At 44.8% G+C, this 23,349-nt stretch overlaps 1 protein-coding gene across 1 annotated transcript in view; it reads left to right on the forward strand.

The window, feature by feature from the left end:
* LOC123619763 (uncharacterized) overlaps window positions 1–23,349 on the forward strand; it is a 56,384-nt gene that overhangs the window by 14,516 nt on the left and 18,519 nt on the right. The window contains exon 3 of the mRNA XM_045524453.2: window positions 4,234–4,404. Coding sequence (XP_045380409.1) covers window positions 4,234–4,404 — 171 coding nt within the window. The remainder of the gene's footprint in view (window positions 1–4,233; window positions 4,405–23,349) is intronic.

Genomic DNA, 23,349 nt, shown 5'->3' on the forward strand with positions numbered 1-23,349 from the left:
CCCTCGATATAATTCCAGGTGAGAGTCAAGAAATTTTCACTTGGTTGAATCAGCCTTAGAACACTGGCTGGTACATGTAAGTGCTAAGCAAAGGTTTGCTTTCATTATTAAAGAGCGTGCTGGCCTTGGAGAGTCTCTGGGAGGATGGAGAGGCTGTGTGCGATGAGTCTGCCCAGGCCACTCTGTAACCATGCTTATTGGTGTCTGTCTTCACACATCTGTGTCTGCTTGCGGGAAGAGCCCCCAATAGACTGATGCTTCCCTGTGGTTCCACCACCTGCTGCCTTTTCCCATCACTCCACAATTTGACCCATGGGCTACAAACTGGTTATGGGTGATAAGTTGGTAAAGGACAAGATAATTCCAGATAACCTCAGTGGAAAGCAAACTAAGCTAGGCACATAAAATTTCACATGTGGTCACATCTTTGCTTCATTCATTCATTCGCTCATCGTGCATTTTTGCATTCAAGCACTGTACTGGAGGTATAGAAATGAATCTGTGTGACAACAGAGAAGACAGACACAGGGAACTAGATGACAGAGGCTTGCAGAAGTCACCCAGTCCAGACACGTGGTCCCTAGGTTGAAATGTGGAGGAGGCATCTTGGCAAACATCAGAAGGGCCAAGGCCAACCACACAGAGCCCAGAGGACCTCAGAAAGAGCAAGATTTTAAGTCTGGGAGTGGTTCAAGCTTATACATTAAAAAAAAATTCTCCAGATAGTAATGCAGAGGATAGAGGAGTTCAGAGATTCAGCAGAATTAAGATTTGAGGCAAGGAAACTGTGAGAAACTATTGAAGTCATGCAGGCAATGTGCCACCAGGGCTTGGAACTTCAGCAATGGCAACTAAGATGAAAAGGAAAGGGGTGAATGAGAAATACTTTGGAGGTGCAACTGGACAATGGAGAAGAAAAAGTCCTGACTCCAGCTCACAGCTTTGACACTTGGTAGCTCTGCGATCTGCAGATGACACCACTGAGCCTCAGTTTCCATGTCTGTAAAATGGGTCTAATTACAGAGAAATGTGAGGATTGGAAAAGAATGAGCGTAAAGAGGTTAACCTGGCACATAGCAGGTGTTGAATAAATGTTAGCCCCATTGAAAGAAAGTCTAACCCATGCCATAGGTAGGAGTCAAGTTTGAAAATAAATAGCAAGAAAATAGGGAAGGAGCAGAGACCATGGAACCCTAGTGCCGGACAAGACTTACAACTAGACTTCAGGAGAAGCCACATTGAAATAACGTGGCTGGAGGGAGAGATGTGCACGTGACTTCACTCAGAGCGACTACAAATGCAGGCAACCCCCGCTTGTGTGGAACAGAGGACCTACATCTAAGCTGCTGCTAAGCCCCAGCCCCTGGAAAGTATGGTCTCAAGCTCAGGCTTCCTACTGCTGAGATCAACTGAACAGCACTTTGTTCCTCTTGCAAAGTCACCAGTCACTCAGAGAACTGCCGAAGGCTTCATCGCTCTCCATTCCTTACATCAAACCTGGAGACAGATGGAGGCAGTTCACAGCAGAGGGCAGGACTAGAGTAACACGGTGCCTGCACCTTCCAGTGAATGGCACTTTTCTGAGCACCCTCACTCCGCTTCCTCGATACACCCACGGCTCTTTCTCCCCCATCTTCCAGCATGCTCCCAAAGCTTGCCCGGGCCAGGAACTGACTCTGAACGCAGCGGGGCCCCAATATACTCGATCATAATCTGGGTCAGGTTCTGGGGCGGCAGGTCAGGTCTCAGCAAGCGCAGGCAGCCAGCACTTTCACTGTGAGAAGCCACCATCCGGCCCCACTCTCCACTGGAAACATCACTACGTGGAAAGGCAAAGGCAACGTTATTTCCATTCACCGTATATTTGCTACATCACTGGTTTCCTATTTCAGTATGTCTTGAAAATTTCCCCTCGGGTGAGAGCACTGAGGCGCCTTTGTTGTGAAATATGGTTAACATGAGGTGCTTTTTTTTTTCATGACGTCACTCAGACTTGGTCTCTGTCTGTAGGAAAACTAAAGCCCCAGTGAGTGTACAGTCCTCTGGGATCTCAAAGAATGTAAAAAAAAAAAAAAAAAAAAAAAAGAGGAAGGGGGCGGTTAAGAGGAAGAGCAGTGAAAGGAGAGATAAAAAAAGAAAAGTGTCTAAACCAAGATTGAATTGTGGAAAAGCACTTGGCAGAGCAGTGAATTGAAAAAAGAAACATTACCTACTTCCTTTTACTGGTCATGGATTATCTATGTGTCCACAGTTCTTAAAGCTCAAATGAATAATTATCTGAGAGACTTAGACCTTTTACTCTCAATGTGGTTTATAACATCAGATTTTAAATATTCAAATATTTAGCTCAAATCATCAGAGGCTCTACACATCTGAATGTTTTCATGTGCTCTAAATCTGCAGGTGACTACGGTGAATTCTGCCAGAGGTCACAGCATTGCCCCCTATTGTGTTTAAACAAATGCTTAGAATTAGTTAACATTTAATCAAATTTGGGCTTACTGGCTTTTTAAATAATTAGCAGTAACATGGACCCATATTTCTATTTGGTGCTCCTTTGGATACAGCATGACTTCTGCCATTTTCCACAGTCCCCACTGCTCCTTATCACTCCCCTCAACCATTCGCTTTTCCTGCCTGGCCCCTCGGGCATTTGAGGGTGCAACCTCTGGGTCAGGCAGTGGAAGCAGGCTCTCCTGGGTGTAACCAGAGAAATAAAGTCTGCTTTATACTAGTGAGTTATTATCCCTCAGATGCATGGAAATTATCAGGCATTTTCCCAAATAAACTCAAAGAAAACCAAAAGACATTTATCAACAAAGTAGAGAGTTCTAGTTTCCAGTTCCTGTAGTGAGTCCCAATTTCTCTACCCTGTTTCCCTCCCTAAATAGTTAATTAGCCATCAGCACGAGTTGAAAATGCTCTACTTCATAACCCCCCAGACTTTACTTGGGGCTTAGCATTTCTGGACACCAGCTCGTGTTGAGAGAAGCTAAGCGAAGGCAGTGGGAGGTGTGTGGTGGGTGGAAAGGTCAGAAGTCAGAGTGGTACTAACGAGTGGGAACTATTGATCAGGGAGCTCAAAGACTCGTGCCACGTCATTGATTTCTGGAAAATGGTGGGTATTGAAAATGTGCGTGTTTGGGTTAAAATAACAGAAATGTGTCCCTAAGCCTCAACACAGCTTTATTCAAACACCATATCTGAATTAAACACAAGATTCCCTGTATAAAAGATCTGCCTCCAAGAGTCAGCAGTGCTGTCTTTAGGATGGAAGGAGGTGGGTGTGAGCAAAACTTAAAGCAACCACAAAACAGGCCAAGCAGGGAGCCATCTTTGCCGCCTAATTTCAAAGCTGCAGAGAAGGGTCGCCCGGCTCTCCAGCCCTCCTTCGGCGCACGCGTGCCACGCACGTATGAACGCACGCACGTATGAACGCACGCACGCATGAACGCACGCACGCACTCACGCGCGGTCCCCCATCTCTGCCAGAAACTGGGTGATGACCAGGAAGTGAACAGGCTGTGAACGAGAAACAGGAAGTGGGAGTCCCAGCCCTGAAGGAATCGCAGGGAGAAGGTCCTGGAGTCCAGTCATGAACTTGACGCCCTGCTCCGCGCAATGGTGTTCGCTCCGCACCACTGCTAAGTCACGCTGTGGAGGAGAACTGTTCGTTTAGATTTCACAGCGGGCTAAACCTGACCATTTCAACCTTCAGGGAAAACATTTCCTCATTAACTAAGTCAGAGCGTCCCACCCGTGTGCCACAAATGAGTGACAGGAATGCCACCACGCTGTCCACCTCGGCTCTGGAGGTGGCTTTGAGAGGCCTGGGGCGGGGGGGCCAGTAACCCTTTGCAGCCTCTGTTAACCCCCGGGTGGGATATAAATACTGGCATTTACTGTGTGTGCTGTGACACGAAAAAGTTTGGGAAGCACTGCCTTAGGTTAAAATTCTCACCGAAATCCTTAATGGTTACACTCTAAGCATTTATGAGCTATTCACTGAAGGAGGACCAACAACACTTGATTTACTGTGCTTCATTGTAAATCTGTGTTTAAAGTTCAGCCTTTAGAATAACAGTCTGCAATGAGCCTCTTCACTGTTTCCCCTCCTAATTTCCACCCTAGTTAAGCCAAAAAGTGATTTGCTGTTTTGAGCCGTGTCTCCTCATGTGCTATCCACCTGTCATCACTCTTCCCTGGAGACTGATTCCCGCTCTTCCCCTACAGGAAAAGCCTGGGGCGGGCAGCATCCCCCCAACAGCTGGATCTGCAGCTGGACCTGCCCAACCAGCAGGGTGAGCCTGTTCTCCATAGCCCCGCGGTGCTGACCCAGGGCCCCGAGACCAAGGAGCGGCACCGCCTTCTCTTCAGGGACTGGCTGGCCATTGCCAAGCGGAGGTAAGACCGTCACTGTCTTCCTCTCTGTTAAAAGACAATTTGTTTACAGTTCCCCACCTCCTGAGAGCACTGCAGGGACTCCCCTTTATTTGACAAGTCAGACTCAGAGATGTTGCGTCCCTGGCATAACATTACACATGTAGTGGGTGGAAAACTAGGACAATAGGAGTACAGAAAATTTATCCTCTAAAAAGAACTCCAACTTGAACTTGACCTCTTGGGTTGCTAAAAAGTGTATAATGTATTCACAGAAACAAATTTGAAATCAGTAATCTAGAAACTCAGTAATTGAGTAAATGTCAATTATCATGATAATCATTTTTCTCTTTGGGAAAATACGCAGTTATACTTCAACATTTGCATTAGATTAGGGGAGGCTATGACAACAGAGGTGCAATATTAACTCTCTGGCTTGTAGAACAGCTGCCTACTTGCAATGTGTCAATGTCTTTCCCGTTCCCCGGAGCATCCACGTGCGTGTGTGCACCTCTGCCTGGACCTTTCGTGTGCAGAGAGGGAAGGAGAAAGTCCAGGTCACCTCTGTCCTACTCCCAGCATGTGCCCTCTTCCTCCACCCCGCCCCTCTTACAATACTTTATGTGTTAGCTCTGCCCAAGTGAGAAATGGGAGCAAGGGTAACTCCCTTCCTCTCAGAGAAGGGGGAGTGGGTGCCTAAGAGGCTGACAGTGTGCTAAGGATCCCCTCAGCAGAGTGGGAAAGATGACCCGCGGGCCACCCACTGGGTGGCGCCCCACTCCTCATCACCTCCCTGCCCCCACTCCTCTCCCTTGGTTTGGGGGGCCTCTGACCTCGTGCAGTTTCCAAGGTAGCAGGTCAAACCAGGGGCAGTGGCAGGAGCCACCTGGCCAGGCCACCAGCTGACTTTGGGTGCAAGAGAATATGTGATTCTGAGTGAGGGACACAGTGGCCCTGAGGACCGGACACAGGGCACCAGGGGTGTGACCCCCTGACCACAAAAAATCTTGAACTTCAGTTAGAATGCCAGGACAGTGACCCATGGGAGAAAGTCACCTCGGGGGCCGGTCAAGGTTTATCTGCTGGAACTGAGCTGTGCCTGCCAGCTTCTGAGTCCTTTCTTGCCACAGCAACGTTCAGAGAGCACTAGACTAGAGCGTATCACCAAGCCCGGGCGCCAGGGGAACACCCACCCCAGTCTGGGCGCTCTCAGAACTGAGCACCGGCCGGGCACGTCGCACACGTCATCTTGCTTAATCCTCACAACTCATTTCACAGATGAGGAAGGTAAAGCCCAGAGAGGTTGAGTGCCTGCCTCAAGTCCTCCAAGAGGAAATGGCAGAAGCAGGCCTTCCACTCGCAGCCTGTTTCTTCAAGTGCAGCGCTCTCCCCTGGGCGTGCCCCCTGCCCAGCCTGGAGGGGCGCTCTCTGACCTGGGCCCCACTCCCCAGGGACGTGCGCACCTCAGATAGGATTCCGTGTATTTCCCCAGAAAGAAACAGGCACAGGGCATGTGTGACAGCCTTTCACAAGTCCCACACTGGCAAAGAGCAGTAGGGGTGGGGGCGGTCAACAGAGACACTGGAGGCTTATGGGAAACAGTGGGACCCCCGGGGGGAAGCTCTGCTATCCACAGTTAACAGCAGGGCCTTCATACAAAGTGCGGGCCAGAGCCATGGAGAAGATTTAAGAAAAGACATAAGGTAGTCGCTACACCAGCAGAGGAAAAGGCCCGCTTTTGCATGGATGACAATTAGGGGGGTGGGGGAATTGTGTTTCTGTTTTGTAGGAAGAAGAACATTTATAAAATTTTTATACTTTCATTTAATTTCCCTTGAAAAGTTCTATTTTAAGCTTTGGGGGAAAATGTACCCTGTTTTAAAGAACTTCTCACACCTACCCACCATGATTAATTTTTTTAGATGCTTTGAGATTTCAAAGAATTCAAAATACATCTGGCATCCTCCCCCCCATATTCCTCCCAACCAGGGAAGTGTTGTTTTCAGAGCCCTGAGAAATCCCCCGAGACACAAACAGCAGCTGGGGAAATCCTGCCCAGCACATCCCGAGAAAGTGAACAGGCCCCTTCCTGCCCGGTCTGCACAGAGCGCTCTGCAGGCGGTGCTGAATCACATCTCGCGTTCATTCAGACAAACCCCCTGACTCCTTCCTCAAAAGGCTTATTCTCACCCGTGGTCAGGGATGAAACCCCAAGATCAGCACGGGGTTTTGGGGCATCGGTTGGAAGGGACAGTCAGCCACAAGGGCTCTGCTGCGCACAGAGGAGGCACTGTGGGTCAGCTGCAGGCACCCGGGACGGCATCCCAGGGACCTCACCAGACCTGACCATGCAGCTTCCCCGCCTCCCGCTGCCGGGCTGCAGCGGAGCCCAGAGCTGAGCCTTCACACCACTGCTTAGAAAGGGTAACAGTGCAGGAATCCTGTTCCTCTTCCCCAGGAAGAGTCAGAGTGACAGCACTTTCTAAGAAATGTATTAGATGTCCTCACACGCCCATGGCTCAGCCCTGTGACCACCTTCCTCCCCTCTAACGGACCTTGCTCCTTCTTGCCTCTGGGCTTCTGTCCCTGCTGCTCCTGCCACCTGGGAGGCTATACCCCTATTCCTGTGGCCAGCCCTAACTCACACTTGGGTACACAGCTCCGTGCACAATCAAAGCACACACTCTGGAACTGCACTGCTTTTATGCCTCAGTTTCCTCATCTGTAAAATGAGGATAAAAAAAAGTACCTACCTGTAGGACGGTTTGGGGTGAGAATGCAAAGGATGGCTACATGTACAGAGCTTAGTGGGCCTGGGACACAGGTTAAGCATTTCCTATGAAGAGGAATCACTTTCTCAAGTGCTTTCCAGGAAGGATTCTGAGGCCCTGTCCTTGGCCCAAAAAGAGAAGAGAAGAAATCTCAATCTCCCTCACTAGCCTGAAAGTTAATCACTAATAATTCATTAGCTAATGGCTGCTGGCATCACCGAGGATCTACCCTGCCTGAGGCATTCTGCTGTGGTTGCTCTCAGGTTGCTTATAATTAAAGGTTAAAATCCATCAGCTTTCATGGGCAAAAGGGAAGGAGTGATGGCCAACTCTTCAGATCAATTTAGTTTGGGTTTTTTTATTTTTAATTCAAAGAGCAAAACTGCTCTGCGTTTGGGAAGTGTATCCAATGTGTCTAATGTAGTTTATAGTAGAATCTTCTGCTATATGTTTTTAGGGTGTACTTGGTACCACATCCAGCTCTGCATAATGAGGTATTTTAAAGAAGTTCTGCTATATTTTTACAGGATTTGCTATCTGATTTTGAAAGCATTGTGGAACCATGAGCCACCTGGTTATTTTCAGATCTGTGTGAATAGCATCAGTGAGTGAAAATCTGTGATAGCCTCAGTGACTTATTGACAAGAACACGCCTTTTGCCTCCACAGCCAAAGGGAAATGTTTTCGGTTGCATTTTACTATAAATAGTATGAGACACAAAGAAGTTAAGTGTATTTCCTAACATGCCCAGATGGTTTTGAAATGTCCTTTTACCCTTGGAGCAATAGCAGTTCCCTACTGACAGTTACCACCCCCAGGACTGGCTGCATGATTTGCAGAGCACCGGGTGAAATGAAAATATGGGGTGCCTTGTTCAAAGAGCAGAAAACGAAACCCAGCACAAGGGCCTTCTGAGCGTGGGGATGTATGTGACTGCACAGGTCACATGTCAGTGAGGCTGGCTCTGGTTGCCCCCTCTTACGGATTTAATGTATTGTAACATTACCGTTAATGTTTTAACGTATTTAAGGAACTTCCAAGCTTAAGGCCTTCACTTGTCATGTGTACCAACATTAACCAGTATTTAACAACATTCATTTTGTTCAGCGAAAGGTCTTATTTCTTTTCCAAAAATCACGTTTTAGAATATAATAGACACAGCCTTAACATTATATTTTTTTAAGTGAAAGTTATGTAAGTGTATTTCTCACATTTCCTGTGAATTTCAATAAATAGCTTAAATTGTTTTACGCTGAAATGTGAATTCAGTATAGATTTCACCACGTGATCTCATTCACAAGACGACATAGCCTGTCCTGGCTCATTTTACAAAGGCCACACTATCAAACAATAGGTTTTGGAAGAATTTAGTTTATTTGTTCCTGTCAACTAAAATTGCAGATACCTATTTATTTTCCACACCTTGGGAACATTTCCAAAGCATCTCATTTGGAAAGAGAAATTTCAGGGCTGTTCCAGAGAGCAGACCTGCGGAATGTTGCAGACGTGATGGTCTGTCCCTGCTCTGTGGCCGCCACTGTGCTGAATATGTCACATCCAGTAATTCACTTTTTTCTCGAAAAATTCCTATCATGTCGGAAATGACATTCTGTCACTTGTGCCATCATCTGTTCTTAGAGACAAATCAGTAAGTCCAGCCTGCACTCGAAAGGGGAAGAGTTAATTCCTTCTTTTTGGGGAAGATATACCAAAGGATTTGTGAACATATTTTTAAAACCATCGTCTCGACATACAGATTATATTAAAAGCTATGAGACTGGATAAGATCCCCAAAATAGTGAGTTTGAAGGAAAAGGAGAAGGGGACCCAGAACTGAGCCTTAGGATGCTTCAGCATTTAAAGGTAATTTTTCTGTTCTGTAGACAAGCAACCAAGGCACGGAAGTTGTGCCGTTTCCCAAGGTCACCAAGCCCCTGGGTGGTGGAGCCAGGCGTGGGACCCAGGCATTCAGGTGTCAGAGCCTGAGCTCCTCAACACCCTGCTGCTCTGAAGGAAACCACAAAAGCCCAAGTTCAGCAAATAAGCAGACAAAGGGAGATGTATAGACTGATAGTTGCCATTTGGTCTGGTGTGATCCATGAAAAATGATCATTTCGTCTTGGGTTCTTGGCCTCAATGTGTCGGCCACCAGATGATGATGCCAGTCATGTAACCATTCATCAGTTTATTCAACACACTTTTTGCTGAGCTTCTCTATATATCAGGCACTATTCTAGGCACTTGGGATAAAACAAACAGAAAAATCCTGCTCCTATAGAGCCTACATTCTAGCAAGGGGAGGTAGAAAATAGATGAGAAGCGTAGTAAATGATTTGGTATGTTGGAAAGTGGCACATACCAGGGGGCAAAAGTAGAACTGGGTAAAAAGAATTGGCAATTTATAGCCAAAGACGGGTCAGTGGCAGTAGTGAATAGAATGGACAATATAGTCCTCTTTACAAAAGGGAGTTTTGAGCAAACATGAAGGAAATGAAAGTGTTAACTGAGTGAATGTCAGAAGGAAGAGCATTCCTGGCACAGAAAATAGCAAGAGCAAAGGCCCGGAGGCTGGAGTGTGCCTGACCTGTTGAGGGACAGCTCGGGCGGCCACGGGGGCAGGGGCAGAGAGAGTGAGGGCAGGAGGATGGGAGATGCAGCCAGCAGGTAACAAGTGCTGGGTCAAATGGGGCCCGTGGGCTCATAGAAGGGAGGGCTCTGGCTTTTCTTTCTCTGCTGAGTGAGATGGAAGCCATTGCAAGGATTGTAGCAGAGCAGTAATATCTCCCTTAAGTTTTAAAAGGATCACACTGGCTGCTTTGCTGAAAATACTCTTTGGTCAGGGAGGATGCTGGGGCAGAAGAAAGGGTTGCCTCACAACATGGCATTACTGCAGTGCAAGTGGTCCAAGAGAGTGCAGGATTATCCAAAACAGAAACCATGGTCTTTGTGTAACCCAATCTTGGAAATGATATTGGATTCCTTCTACCACAATCTATTCATTAGAAGCCAATCAGGAAGTTTGAGTCACATGCCAAGTGAGTGAAATCAAGCTCTGCCTCTTAAGGAAAGGTATACAAAAGGATTTGTGGTCATATTTTTAAAACCATCACATTGAAAGACAAATTATACTTAACACCATGAGATTGGATAAGGTCACCAAAAAAGAAAAGGGGACCAAAGACTGAGCCCTGGGATGTATCCACATGAAAAGACTGGGGAGAAGTTGAAGAACCATCCAAGGAGGTCAAGAATGAGCGGCTTGTGAAGTGAGAAGAGAACCAGGAGAACTAAAAGAGGAAAGTGCATCAGGGAAGAGAGCAGTCAGCTCTGCCAGGTGTGGGTAGGGTAACCATTATCCTGTTTTCCCAAGACAGGCCCAGCTCACTCCTGGTTTCATCCTGATGTTATTACTAATAGTACTACCCACCTTCCCTTCTAAAAAGCAGCCTCGTTTGACAATGAACTATATGGACATCTTACATAAGTCAAGTAATATGGCCACTGAGATTTGGGAATTGGATTGGAAATGGAGAGGTTGTTGGTACCCTGAGGAGATCATCTGACTAGTGATTTGCTGTGAGATATATCAGCATCCTTTTCATTCAAAAGATTTTTTTTCTATTCAAAATTATTAAAGAGCTAAGTAAAATATTAACCATCATTAGCATAAATAGAACATGAAATAACATACCAAATTGAAGTAAGATTTTAAAAATCACAAATGCAGTTAACTCACTAAATTTTGACTCTTCTCAGTCATGATTTGACGTAATCACAGGTTACACTAAAGTTTAAATACAGCCTTAATCCAAACTCACTTTATGAACTAATGATCTGGAAAACAATTGTTACTATTATAATGCTACAGAATTGATAGGCTCTTCTTGTTGTTGAAACGAAGTAATTTGACCAGCAGGCAAAAAGAGCATCATCAACATGATCCAAGTATTAAGTAGAAACAGACACCCCAGGATTTACATTTATTCATAACTATTCATGGAATGCTTTTTAGTTGATAAAATGTGCAAAGACTCTAGTTAGGCCTTGTTCCCCAGCTCCCAGGCTGCCCCTGCTCTTACCTTCCCTGCTGGCTACTTCTGAAGGCATAACCCCCCACCCCCACCATCGCACCCATCTCCACTTAGCCTGTGCCGAATTTAACGCCTGTCATTTTCTTGGCCCTTACTATGGCCTAGACAACATTTATATCTCTTTGCCCATCTTGATACGTTCAGTCACCTACCACAGCTCTGTGAACGTGTGTGGTCCGTGCCTTGCACCCTCCGATTCACTCAAGTCACAGAGTCAGAGTACTTCCTCACAGTGACGACTTGTCAAGTGAAAGATGACTTAGGTGAATTATTAGCCTTGTTGGAAAATAAGCTCTGGCTCATTTTTGGCAGTTTTAGCAAATGGAAAGTGACATTAGGTTTCATTTTACTTATTTGGTCTCAAATAATTTTTTTCTTGGGGCCCTTGGCTTCATTGAAAAAGGGTCTCCATCCACAGGAAGGAGATTATCCTGACAGTTCAGGTGAACACTGGTGAGGGAAAAGATGGTAGAAATGAAAAGTATTTATAAAATTGAAGTGTTTCTGACGTGCGTAGTGTTCTCATTTTAATGCTCAGAAACTGTGAAATGATTGTATCCATAGAGAATCCTGCCAGATGGTCTCCATCTCTGATTGGGGGGCTCTGTCTGAGGAAATGGCCTGGGTTCATGACCACTGTGGGCAGCTGGGTGCCTCTCACGAGTCCCAAGCTGGAAAAATCAGCCCACTGCGGGGAGGCAGGGAGGGAGTCAGGGCATGACACAGGGATGGAAACAGACCAGAAACCCGACACTCACTGGGCAGTTACGGCACAATGAACTCTGAAGCCCATACATACAGTATGTAATTTTATCTTTATAATCGCCCTATACACCAGGTGTTATGTGAGTCAGCTAATGTCACAGAGATGACACATCATCTCAAAACACAATAGCTTACAAAAACATGCATTTAGCCCTTGCTCATATACCTGTCAGTAATCTCGCATCTGACTGATGTACTGGGCTCAGCTGGGCGTGGGTGCCCACCACAGGCTGAGCTCCCGCGTTCCCCGGTGACTTTTATTCTTCCGGGACACTCAGGGCCTGTACTTCTAATGGTGACACAGAGGTGCAAGAGGGCACACCCAGCCTCACAGGCATGCTTCAGGCCTTTGCTTGCCTCATGTACACTAACAATCTGTCCAAACAAACCCAATGGCCAAGTCCAAAGTCAAGAGTCAGGGACAGATGCTGTGCCCACCAGGAGGCCACGACAGGGGTGTGGGCGTGCTGCACTGCTATGGGAGTGTGAAGACTGGGACCACTGACTAAATCCAGCACGGGTGCTGTGACTACACTCAGAGATGAGGACGTCAGGAGAGGTCAGAAGACTTGCTCAGTGTCCCGCTGGTGTTAAGTAGAGATGCTGACGTTTAAACTCAGGCAGACAGGCCCCAGAACCCAAACTACGATGCAGGACAGATCAACGGGGATCAGGCATAAGCTCCCGAGGACCAGGAAGACTCGTTAAAGGTTAGTCACAGTGGGAAGGAGCAGGCCAGGACCAGCCTAAGAGGGTCCTTCCCGTACTGATCTCGTACCTCTACCAGTCACGCACCCACAGGCTTGCAGAGGGCATGTCCTGTAAACCAAGGGTGGAATCATAATTTGGCAAGTTTATACCCTCAACTAAGGAAGTTACTCCCAGAATCTTTTCAGAATTTCAGTAGTTATCCAAAAGTTGATTCTCTTTATATGTTTCTGTCATTTCAAGTGTTACGTAGTGAGTTAAAAAAAAAATACAACTTTATAGATAGATAGGTAGGTAGATAAATGTAAAAATTGTTCTAAAATGTAACTGTAGTACCTTCCCACCACTTGAGAACTGGTTCATGGGAAGCTTTTCTGTTACACTTTGATTATATTTAAACATATTTTAAAGTATATGTATTTTTAATTTGTGGAATTCCCCAAAAGTTTCCTCTTCCAAATATTGAATTTAAATTTTGAGAATTTTGACAAGAACCTAAAAATCTACCCTATTCTTATGTCTAAGGCAGGAATAAAGTTCAGTTACTTCAAAAATTATTTCCCACTATTGTAACCAATTTTGTGTGTGATGGATGAAAACGTAATAAATTCAATATAACTTATTTTTAATGTTTAATAACTGTACCTTAAGTGCTTATAACAAAAATGTAAAGATTGATGAGAAGAGTTTTTACATTTAAAATGTTTAACATTTTGATTTTGTTATTGCAAAATGTTTCCAATTTGGGTGATATTTCTTAAAATTTCAGTGAAATACAATCAGTTTTCTTCTTCTATCAATTGGTTTCTTATTTCTGACCAAATCAAATTATAGTAGGCTTACGTATTATGAAACAATGAGTCAAAGTAAATACCATCAAAGGAGAAATGATGATCTTGTTTTAACCCCAAAATAGATACAAATTGTAATTACTTAACACGTAGCTGATGTAACACTACTATTTTCATAGAAACAAAAAGGATTCTCATAACTGATGTCATTGCACAATTGGTATATACCATCCTGGTTCATTGTGAAACTTTTGCTTTAACTTCTATTCAGCTGCAGATAATTGCATGTGTGTATTTTACCTTGGTTTTCAAAATCTTTTAACTATACTAAAACGTCCAACCATATTATTAAAGTAAATTTACTACTTAAAAATGGGATTTCTTGTTTTACTACTAGATATAAAATTTTAAATCTAGCCTATGTTATATAACAGTTTACATCTTAAATGCAATTATTAGAAAATAATGGTCACAATACATCAATCATTTAGGTGAAAAATATAGAAAAGCAAAAAAATTTTAAGTTACTCTAGCAATATTTTTGTTCTTTATTTTTTAATTGAAGTATGGTTGATTTACAATATTGTGTTTCAGGTGTACAGAAAAATGGTTTGATTGTACATATATATGTATATATCTATATTTTTAAAATTCTTTTCCATTACAGTTTATTACAAGATACTGAATATAGCTCCCCATGCTATACAGTAAATTCTTATTGTTTATCCATTTTAAATGTGGTAGTATGCATCTGTTAATCCCATACTCCCAGTTTATCCCTACCTTCCCCTCTTCCTTTGGTAACCATAAGTTTGTTTTCTTTGTAATTCTGTTTTCTCTTTCATAAATAAGTTCATTTGTAAAAAATATTTTTAGGTTCCACATATAAGTGATATCATATGATATTTGTCTTTCTCTGTCTGGCTTACTTCATTTAGTATGATAATCTCTAGGTCCATCCATACTGCTGCAAATGGCATTATTTCAGTCTTTTTTATTGCTGAATAATATTCCATTGTATATGTATACCACAACTTCATAATCTGTTCATCTGTTGATGGACAATTAGGTTGTCTTGGCTATTGTAAATATCACTGCTATGAACATTGGGGTGTATGTATCTTTTCAAATTAAAGCTTTCATCTTTTCTGGATATATGCCCAGTGGGATTACTGGATCATATGGTAATTCTATTTTTAGTTTTTTAAGGAACCTCCACACTGTTTTCCATAGTGGCTGCACCAATTTACATTCCCAGCAACAATGTAAAAGGGTTCCTTTTTCTCCTCACCCTCTCCAGCATTTATTATTTGTAGACTTTTTGATGATGGCCATTCTGACCTGTGTGATTTATATTTCTCTAATAATTAGCAGTGTTGAACATCTGTTCCTGTGCTTTTTGACCATCTGTACGTCTTCTTTGGAGGAATGTCTATTTAGGTTCTCTGTCCATTTTTTGATTGGGTTGTTTGGATTTTTGTTACTGAGTTGTATGAGCTGTTTATATATTTTGGAAATTAAGCTTTGGTTGGTCACATGGTTTGCAAATACTTCCTCCCAACCTGTAAGTTGTCTTTTCATTTTGTTTATGGTGTCCTTTGCTTTGTAAAAGCTTATAAGCTTGATTAGGTCCTATTTGTTTATTTTTGCTTTTATTTCTATTGCTTTGGGAGACTAATCTAAGAAAACATAGCTACAAATTATGTTAGAGAATATTTTGCCTATGTTCTCTTCTAGGAGTTTTATGGTACCATGTCTTATATTTAAGTCTCTAAGCCATTTTGAGTTTATTTCTGTGTATGGTGTGAGGGAGTGTTCTAACTTCGTTGATTCACATGTGACTGTCCAGCTTTCCCAACACGACTTGCTGAAGAGACTGTTTAGAAAAGCAAAATTTAAATACATTCAAATGAGTAGTAAAATTTTAAAAAATTAAGTATAAAATAAACAAAAGTTTTTAAATATAAATATAAAAATATGAAAATATCTAGTTTGCAGTAGCAAACAAAATCATTAAAATATAAGAATAAATGTAAGAAAAATGCTCAAGATCCTTATAGAGAAAGCTTTAATTAAATTGGCAAGTTTATACTCCCAAATAGATGTTACTACCAAAATCTTTCCAAAATTCCACTAGTGATCCAAAAGTTTATTTTCTTTATATTCTTCTGCCATTTCAAATTGTTTGCAATTTGAAGTAAAAGAAGACTTGAATGTTGGAGCGCTGTACTATATTTATTGATGGGAAGGCTCAATTTTGAAGTTATTTCTCCCCTAAATTACTGTGTAATTGTTGCACTAATCGAAATCCCCAGAGGATTTTTTTACTAGAGCTGACTCTTAAATTCTGAGATGTGCAAAAACAGCCAAGAGAAGTCTGTCAAGAAAAAGAGAGAAGACAGGCTCTACCATCTACCAGAACAAAATATAAAGTGGTTGAAATTAGAACAGATGGCTTTGGATAGTGGCATTGTGGAAAAGAACATATCTAGAATAAACATATCCAGTGACTGCAGGAACAAAGCAGAGGTGGAAGAGGAACTGGGGGCGCTTCAAGTGATTTCCAGACCTAGAAACATCAGCACTGTGGCAGAGCTGACAGGTGGACCACATTGTGGTATGATTCAGCAAGCTGAATTTGCAGTAGAGAATTTGCAAGAGACCTAGTCACAAAGGTTACATTTCTACAAGTTACCTAGCAGTGTTTTGCATCATCACAGACCAGAATGCCAGCCATAGATAGATATGCATACATTTGCTATCAGTAGATTCCAATTTTACCATTTTCACAAAAATAAACTTTTGCTGAATTGTGCCAGTTACAATAAATCCAAATGAAATCTGTTTTATTACAAATCCTATCCTTTACAAATTTTGTTTTTAAATGTTAATTGGAATGTCAAACCCCTTTTTGTTTTGCATGCAACTAGTACAGTAAAAGTAGGGTGTTTTCTGCCACTTTGCTGTGGCTTTCTTCATTGTCCTGACACCTACAGGAGCCCCGTCTTCTTCCGGCCTGGCGCTGGGATACAGCGGGGTCATTACCCAGAGTCATTCTCTGTATCTTCTTTCCTCGGGGGATGGGTGCTGACCAAGCAGTGCTGGACGTCTCCCTTGGTTGAGGCTGTTAGTTCAGTGCTGGGCAGCATGGAGTTTGGAAGTGACTGTGAGCTTTGGAGTCGGTCAGTTTCAATCCCTCTCTGGTCATTTCTGGGCTCTGTACTCCTGGGCACGTATGTGTTCCCTCACCTGCAAGGGGAGGGAGTCAAGCTCCCTGGTAGACTCTTACTAAAGATGTAATGCTAACGTGTCAAGTCCTTGGTGCTAACAGACGTTATTTTCCTTAAATATTGATTTTAAACAAATGAAATGAATTTTTAGAACAGTATGTGGAAGGCTTAAGTACTTCTGAATTCTTGTAAGTTCTTTTTTCCTTTTTTTTTAAGTCATGGATTCCCTTGTTCCAGGCCTGTTTTTCACAGGAACTTCTGGATGTAAACATGAGGGAAAGTTGATCAGAGGATGGACACCCCAATCACAGAGCGTGGACCAGGCGAGGGGCCAGGGGCTGGGTCAGCGCTGAGGCTGCCCCCCCTTCTCTCTCTCTTCCTCGAGTCTCTGGGGTGCTGTGGGCAATGCACCCAGGGAGCAGCGACAGGACTGAGGGTTGTGTTTAAAAGAAGAAAGAAAGGCAATACCCTTGAGACTATGTCTTCTTTTTGATGGAGATTATTAGACTAACTCTTGAGCAAGGAGAGAAGGGAAGAGAGAGTGTTCCTTTTTCAGTGTGTGAGCCCACAGCCCTCTGTGCAGGGGGGCTCCCCCGTGACCTGGCCCCCAAGGCCACCTTTCCCCCAGCGGATGTGGCCAGTCGCGTAGCCCAGCGTCAACACAGGGACTACCTCCTGCCGGCGCCCCGGGTGGGACAGGCCCAGAGTTGAGACAGGGGAGGTTGGGGGGGGGGTGTCTATAGATTATACTAAGGGTTTTTTTAGTATGTTTTTATTGAAGTACAGTAAGTTTACAATGTAGTGTCAATTTCTGGTGTACAGCACAATTCTTCAGTCATACAGGAACATCCATATATTCGTTTTCATATTCTTTTTCACCTTAAGTTACTACAAGATATTGAATATGTCTTCCCATGTTTCTTAAAGGCTTGGTGTCGCTCAGGTGTCCTGTTAAGGCATAACCTGAATGGACCTGCCGGGTGTCCAGCTCTGTGCTGCATCAGCCGTGGTCCAGTCTCTGTTTCATTCACACAATGAACATCCACAGCCCACCTCTGTCTCCAGAGAAAAACTAAAACAGAGAAACTCTTTTTGCAGAGATGAATCTCTGCTGGGCCATGAAATGTATGTGCCTACTGGTGTCTAGATGCCAGGATACATGAGTTTGGATTGAATGATACAGTAAGAGCTAACATTTTATTCTGCTTTGATTATGTGCCAGGCCCTGTGCCAACGTTTTTGTATTATTTGCATAATTTGATCCATGCAGCAACCCATCCCTGGTGTGTGTATTCTCACTTTGAGGATGGGGAAACCAATGCTTGGGTCACGTCCTTGCCTGGGCTCACAGCACAGGTAAGCAGTGAAGCCAGGATTTGAACTGGGATTTGCCCCACATCCAAGCCTTTTTTAGACTATTCCATGGGGGCCTTGAAGGTCTGGGCCCAGGTGTGTTATTAGTTAATTTAGACCAGAGTTTGTTGCTATAGTAAGGGAAAAAATGCAAAACCAAATTTAAGGGAAAATTATAAAATAAACGATTGGTTACAGGAGGCTGTAACCCAGTTTGACCCAGGGAACCTGACTAGAGCGGTCATTTGAATTCCCCTTCCCTCTCCTCCTCATTTCAGAGCCCACTTGTTCTCTCATTATATCATTTAATATTTGGCAATTCAAACATCCTAGGAGAGATTTTACCTTTGACTTGCCCTCGGTTCGCATTTCCTCGTTGTGGGTCGCCGTTTATTTTTACTAGGTGCCGAGTCTTTTCTGCCCAGCTCTGAGCCCCGGAGTGCTCTGCTCCGTAACCCAGGGCAGACGCAGAGGGAGGCCGGGAACAGGGGAAAGACAGAAAGGAGGCGACGCCACCTCTGCCAGCTGAGTCCCATCGTCTTCCCTGTGCCTTCGACTTCCTCTACCACCGTGTTCACAGGGCCAGTCCCACTTGCAAATTTGTTCTAGAGAGACGAATAACAGAAATGAGCAAACGAGACAAACAGAGGAACTTACACCCCTTTGTCCTCCATTTAGATCATGCCTCTCCTGAAAACTCACTTCAGGGATGTGTACATATAAATTCAAGACACAGAGTCCTCTTTGGTGAGGGACTGAACAGTGTGGCTCAGTCATAAGCCAGAATGTCCTCCTTCCCCGCCTTCCCCTCCAGGTCCATTGTGATCAAAACCATGTAACTAACCCCTGCCTGGTCTCGCTACCTGCCTGGCCCCTTCGTTTGAAGACTCTGACCCCCTCAAGCCACCCCACCTCACCTCTCTCCCATCACTTCCAGTCCTCAGGGTGAAACATCAGCTCAGTTGAACTGTCAGTCACATCACACCCTCCTGCAGGAAGCCCAGCAGCTTTGTATGGCATTGAGAACACTCCGCTCTCTGCTCTGAGGTACATCTCCTGCCCATCGCCCACCCCGGTGTGCCCGGGAGTGCTTACAGTTTCCAGACACGCTGCGACTCCCATTTCAGGGCCTTTATCCTGGCTGACTCCTCCTCCAGGAATCCCCTTGCCCTCCTATGATTGCTATAGGTCACAGGACCTCCTGGATAGGGTGAGCCTTAATCATCCCCGACTCCCGCAAAGCAGGAGCTTGACAAAACTTCCCTGGAGAAATGGAGAAATGCTGACCCCGTAGGAGTATTTCGTTCCCACGAAACCCATTTCAGCCAGAACATTTTACGATGGCGGCCCGGGCAGCACCTGGTCAAGGGCAGAGGCTGGGCCTGAGCTCAGCCCCTTCTCTGCCCTGGGGGCTGTGATCTTCTCCTCTGTGGAACATGGAGTGACGGAGCTGCCGCATCGTGTTGGGGGGAAGGTCGGGGAGGTACAGACGGGAAGATGGTGACCCAGTGCCAGGCACGATGTGGAAGACGTCTGCATCCGTGAAGCTCTCGTTTTATCTCTTTATATTCCCTTGGCCTCTCGCAAATCAAAATCCCGCTGGAGAAGTGCTTTCCCTTTTCAGTGGGAAGGGGCCAGGTGCCCACTTCCTCAGTGAAATCGGCCAGTGCTAGAGAGGCCTGTGTTCGGTCAGGGGGGTTGGAGGGTGGGCGGCCACGACGGGGTGGGCCCTGGGTGCTAGAGGCCTGGAAAGCCCATGGTTTACCACGGAAACCATGACAGGACCTTCGGGTTAACACTCAGCCTTCCCTTCCTCCCCCAGCCGCCCGAGCCCCCCGAAGTGAAAGGACAGAGGCCGCTGCGCCCGCAGCTGAGGAGCCCACTCTGCGGTTTGACTTTTCCTGCCCTCCCACTCGCTGCAGAGTGGGCCGCGCTGCTGGTGCTCAGGGGCCACTTCCCTCGCAGGCCTCAGCACCTCCGCCAGGTCCCCTGGGGCCCTGGCATTAGCATTCACTGGAGGCCCAGAGGGTTCCCGTTACCCACTCCCTCCTCCTCTGAACCCAGGGATCGAGTCTACAAGTGCTTTTGAGAAAAAGATCCCGTGGCAGGATCATATCCCCCAACAACTGCATCTTTTAAGAAGCTATCATCATTCTTACTTTGAAGAGCTTCGGAGAGCATTCTAAGAGCCATAGATCTGGGAAATGTTTCCTTTTAGCACAGGCCTTCAGACTGCACCTCTGCTGTGCAGTGATTCCCGACCAGCTTCGGCGTTAGAATCGTGCTCATTTCCTTCCTCCACTCCCTTGGAGATCAGCTCGTCCCGCTGCTCTCTGCCTTCCCAGCGGCCCCAGAAAGGAGCGCCCGCAGAGGTCAGTGACAGTTCCACCGGCTGGACAGGATCTTTTTTGACTTAAGCTGAAACATAAAATACTCAACTTGGTTCCCAAAACAAGAAACTGCTATTGCAAATACATACATAAATCTTTCTCGTGGCCAGGCATGGAGGTGGTGGGAATGGATTCCTGTTTTTTATTATCAACAAGCTTTTGTTAAACTTAACCTGGTGCCAGATGCTATGCTGGTCCCGGGTGTACACTGAGGGGCTTTCAATCTAATTGGGAAAACATGAACAACCATTTACCCATTTGTCCTCTTGGGGACAGCAGTCCAAGTCCCAGCAGACGCTTCAGTTGGAGAGCATTGGCATCAAGACTGGGAAAAGCAGTAACCTCGTTCCCATTGTGGAGACTCACACAGCACAGCAGTCTTTTAGAGGGCCTGGAAAGTCTTGCAATAAAGAATTTGTTTAACTTTCTGTATCAGTCAGCGCAGGCTAGGTTATGCTGTGGGTAACAAATGGCTCAAACGTCTCAGTGACTTGAGACCATGAGTCCTTGCTCGTGCTGCTCAGCCACGACTCAGCATCAGATCTTCACCCCAGGACACAGGCTCACGGGGCAGGCTCTGTTACGGACACTGCGGTGCATTATGTTAAGGGTGAAGAGACATGGTGCACGCATGTGTGGTGTGGCTCATAGCTTGAGTTAACAGTAATCTGTGCTTCATGGCAACCCAGGAGCAGAGGGGATATTTCACCTGGATGTGAGCGGCCCACAGGACAGAGCTGGCCTGGAATGCCAGACACCAGCATCAAGACAAGATCAAGGGCAGCAGTTTTTTTGTTTTTTTTTTAAGGGGCGAGTAGGTACTTTTGTCCCTGAAAATAAATGAATCCAGATGTCATCAATGTAGGGAGGAGAAGGCAGGTGAAATGGGTCCAGGTCAAATCCAGAGGCAGGGAGGTTGGCTAAGTCAGAGAGGAAGGGGCCATTCCCAAAGGCGATTTCCAAAAGACTCTCCACTGGGAATTTGGGAGTCCTTATGCATAGGGACTGGGGGACTCTGATTTCAACAAGGAGTATGAAGTCAGGTTTTATGCTTATACAAGCAATAAATTATCCCCTCATCTGCTGAGAGAAGCCTGTACAGACAGGGAGCGGGAACACCCAGTGTTCTCAGTGGGATAGTTTCGAGGTTATCATACCAGAGGATGGAAATTGTCATCGTACCCCAGCCCCAGACAAGTCTGACAGAGCAGGGGCTCTGTCTGCAGAGACCCACAAAGGGGATTCCATGTAGAGGCAGCTTTGGCTTCCCCTGGGGGAAATCACTGGGGTGGACTCGATGACCACATGGCTAGCTTCCCTGGAGGGTCAAGAAGTCCCAGCTCATATACACAGGGAACCCTGTACTTTACAGTTCAGATGGCCTTAAGGTTACCGTTGTGAACTCTACGAAGAGGTATGACAGCCTGGCCTGTCTTATCAGAAGATCTAAGGTTTATTCAATCCTGATTAAAACATAATCAGCAAATCAGTAATTATCAGAGAAATGCAAATCAAAACTACAATGAGGCATCACCTCACACCAGTCAGAATGGCCATCATTCAAAACAACAAATAACACAAATAACAAATAACAAATACTGGAGAGGCTGTGGAGAAAAGGGAACCCTCCTACACTGCTGGTGGGAATGCAGTTTGGTGCAGCCACTGTGGAAAACAGTATGGAGATTCCTCAAAAGACTAGGAATAGACTTACCATATGACCCAGGAATCCTGCTGCAGGGCATATATCCAGAAGGAACCCTACTTCAAAATGACACCCCAATGTTCACAGCAGCACTATTTACAATAGCCAAGACATGCAAACAGCCTAAATGTCCATCAACAGGTGACTGGATAAAGAAGATGTGGTATATTTATACAATGGAACACTACTCAGCCATAAAAACCGACAACATAATGCCATTTGCAGCAACATGGATGGACTTGGAGATCATCATTCTAAGTGAAGTAAGCCAGAAAAAGAAAGAAAAATACTATATGAGATCGCTCATATGTGGAATCTTAAAAAGAAGAAGAAGAACATAAATATAAAAGAGAAACAGACTCATAGACATAGAATACAAACTTGTGGTTGCCAAGGGGGAGGGGCATGGGAAGGGACAGAATGGGATTTCAAAATTTGTAGACATTGACAGGCATATGCAGAGTAGATAAACAAGATTATACTGTATAGCACAGGGAAATATATACAAGATCTTGTGGTAGCTCACAGTGAAAAAAAATGTGACAATGAATATATGTATGTTCATGTATAACTGAAAAATTGTGCTCTACACTGGAATTTGACACAACATTGTAAAATGACTATAACTCAATAAAAAAAGTTAAAAAAATCAGCAAGCTAAAAATAGAAGAAAACTCCCTTAAGTTGATAAGGGATCTCTACCAGAAATCTACTATAATCACACTTGAAAGTGAAACATTAGCAGCATTCCTATTAAAGTCAAACAAGGTAAGGGTAACCACTGTTCAATGTCGTTAGTAATAACGCAAATGAAATCCAGCTACAAAACAAAGTATGCGGCAAGGATGAACTTTCCTAATACCCATTTTCCCCTTCTTCCGTTGTCATAAAACTTTGAGCCAGGCACATGACCATCCAGAAAAAAGTCTCATTCCCCAGACTTTCTTGTAGCTAAACCAGTGGCCATGTGACTAAGTCTGGCCAATAGCATGAAAGAGGAAGTGTCATGTGATAGCTTCTGGGAACTTTCCTTAAGGGTTAGTCATTGTGTGCCCTTCTCCCATCTCCCCTGTCTTCTACTTGCTGTCTGGAAGTGGCTGCTGCCATCTCAGACCTAAGAATGAGGCCAAACCCTAGGGATGGTGAGTGGTGAGCTTCGAGGCCT

Source organism: Camelus bactrianus, chromosome 8, assembly GCF_048773025.1.
Source record: "Camelus bactrianus isolate YW-2024 breed Bactrian camel chromosome 8, ASM4877302v1, whole genome shotgun sequence".
Lineage (NCBI taxonomy): Eukaryota > Metazoa > Chordata > Mammalia > Artiodactyla > Camelidae > Camelus > Camelus bactrianus.